Below are 2,577 nucleotides of genomic sequence, written 5' to 3'. Positions count from 1 at the left end.
TTTTAGTTTTATTTTAGGATTCCCTATTTTTAATGTTCATACAGAGATTTCTTTAACTGAAATACCGAATAGTTTCTTTGGTGTGAAAAACTGTAATAGTACACAGGATCCTAATGAGACAATTAATAATGTGAAATAGGAAGTAAAGGGCTAAAGAAGGAAAGTGGGAAGGGTGGGGGAGAGGTAATAAGGGAGAGGAAAAAAATATGAGAAACTGAAAAAATGGAAATAAAGTGTTTGTAAATGGGGACGGAAGGAGGGCGTGAAGGTAGGGCAGGGACAAGAGGAAAAATGAGAATCAAGACCTATTATGTAAAGGTACAGAATCTCAATGATGAATGTAATTGTATTGTATACCTAGATTGTACCAATAACCTCAATGAAAAACAAAAAAAACAGAATTACAGTGAATTCAAGAATTCCAAAAGACATAACGGGGCATGCTGGCACACGTCTGTAATCCCAATTAGTTGGAAGGCTGAGGCAGATGAATTACAAGTTCAAGGCCAGCCAGGAAATTTATCAAGAATCTGTCTCAAAAATATTATGGCTGGGAATTTAGCTCAGTGGTTCTGCCACCTGTCTTGCAAGTGCAAGGACCTGAGTTCGATCCCTGGTACCAAAAAAATAATAATTAAAAAAAATAATAAAGGACCAGGGATATACTTCAGTAGTAGAGCACCTTCAACTTCCAGTAACATCAAAAAAAAAATTTTTTTTCCAAAAGACAAATTCAAGATAAGTGAATACATCAAATATTTTTGACATTATATATTTTATTTACTATATGATTCATATTCACCAATCCCTAATAAACATAATAAGGACAGAATTTTTTCCATTTTGTTCACTGATGTTTCCCAAACATCTAAAACAACACCTATTAGCTATTGGATGCTTAATGAAAGGCTAAACTTTAACATAAGAATCACTGCAAGTAACTGGCAATGATGTTCTACCTCAAAGCCACCACTGAAGTCAAAATAGAAGAAAATTTTAACTTTTTATAAGTCTACAGATTTTTATGGGTAATTCACAGTAAAAAATAATAGTATTCTCATTCATCATAAATCTTTTTCTGTTTGTGTTTTGAGACAGGGTCTCACTATGTAGTTTAGGCTGGCTCAAACTCAGAGGGATATGTCTGCTTCAGCCTTCTGAGTGCTGAGATTACAGGTGCACACCACCACGCCCAGCTCATCATAAATTTTCATTTAGTTCCCAAAATATGATAAAGACAAAACAATCATCTGATTGCTCTTTCATAAAATTCTCCATTCTAGCACAAAGATATTTTGATCTCATGTACATAATATAATTTCTGCCCCCAACCACAAAAAAAAATTTTAAGGGATATAGGCAAAAAAGGGACAAAGACTATTTTATTACATTTAACATTTCATCACCTGATGCTCTACTTCCTGAAGTAAGGATTCCAACAGCTCAGTTTCTTGGGTTAGAGATGTCTTCTGACCTGTTTAAATATATCAATCATCACACTCAAATTCACTACAATTTTAAGAATGAAATTAACTTTCAACAAGCATTCAAGAAAAAGGAATCCACTTCAAGTAAACAAAAATTCATTAGAGCAACCCTAAATATTTTCTTAAAGATTTATGAGGTTGATCTAACAGTAGGTTAGAAAGGGGATTATCAGAACCAGCTCTAAATACTTTCAGGAAAAAAAATTAAAGTCTTTAAATTCATCTAAAAAATGTAAAATGACAGCCTCTGATTTGATCCCCAGCATTGCAAAGGAGGAAAAAAATGTTACGATAATATACTTTACTTAAAATTTTTATTTTTCTAGACCTGTGTTCCTTTGGAAGAAGCACTAGACATTTTAAAAGAGGGATGTAGTAGGATGGACAAATATTTATGTTAAAGGTCAGCAAAAAGTGGCCTATGAGCATATAAAAACTTGTTCAGTGACGCAGGAGAAAAGGGAAACTGGCAAGATAGAAACTTGGGTTACACAGATAGTGCTGTATGCTGCTCTGGTCTTTCCACAGCCTGTAGTTTCTTAACACCAGACTGGGGCCCTGATGGCTCACCTCTTTGAAATGGGCTTTTGTGACTGGCAGCTGAACCTCAGGCTGCTGAAGAAGCACAACTACAACATCCTGCAGGTGGTGACCAAGCTCCTTCAGATCTGCAACAATGACTGGTAGAGCCACCACTACTGACTGCAGCTGCCATGTCGGTCTTTACTCCCCCCCCTAGGCTTGGGGTGGAGGCCCATGCTTGTTTTTTAATCTAATGAATCTCTAGAGCCCTTCATTGAATTTTCAAGACAAAAAAATATCTGTTACAGTATTTTTTTGGAGCAAATCAAACACCAATATTTCACTGTAGGAACAGGATGACTGGTCGGAAGACAGTTTTTCAGTTGATTTGGATCAAACACCTCAATTTTAATGCACTGAAGAGTGTACCTGAACTTCCTGTAGAACCTTTTTTCTTTCTGCTTGTCCCAAAGTTGAGTATTTTCCTCTGGTTCAAGTGGATGTTTTTAATGGGGATACCTGTTAATTGTTAGTCTTTTTTTTTTTTTTTTTTTTTTTTTTTTTTTTT

The 2,577-nt window shown here is 35.3% G+C and overlaps 1 protein-coding gene across 12 annotated transcripts in view; it reads right to left on the bottom strand.

The window, feature by feature from the left end:
- Positions 1–2,577, bottom strand: part of Trim37 (tripartite motif containing 37) — a 151,794-nt gene that overhangs the window by 121,945 nt on the left and 27,272 nt on the right. For all 12 annotated transcript variants that reach the window (XR_780741.3, XM_033762938.1, XM_033762939.1 and 9 more), the window contains one exon: positions 1,407–1,474. Coding sequence is in view for 11 of the 12 variants with exons in the window: in XM_033762938.1 (XP_033618829.1) it covers positions 1,407–1,474 (68 nt within the window). In the remaining variant the exon portion in view is untranslated. The remainder of the gene's footprint in view (positions 1–1,406; positions 1,475–2,577) is intronic.

The sequence above is a fragment of the Fukomys damarensis genome, unplaced genomic scaffold, assembly GCF_012274545.1.
Source record: "Fukomys damarensis isolate Sample0158 unplaced genomic scaffold, DMR_v1.0_HiC HiC_scaffold_13, whole genome shotgun sequence".
Taxonomy (NCBI): Eukaryota; Metazoa; Chordata; class Mammalia; order Rodentia; family Bathyergidae; genus Fukomys; species Fukomys damarensis.
This window is presented reverse-complemented; position numbering and strand designations above follow the sequence as displayed.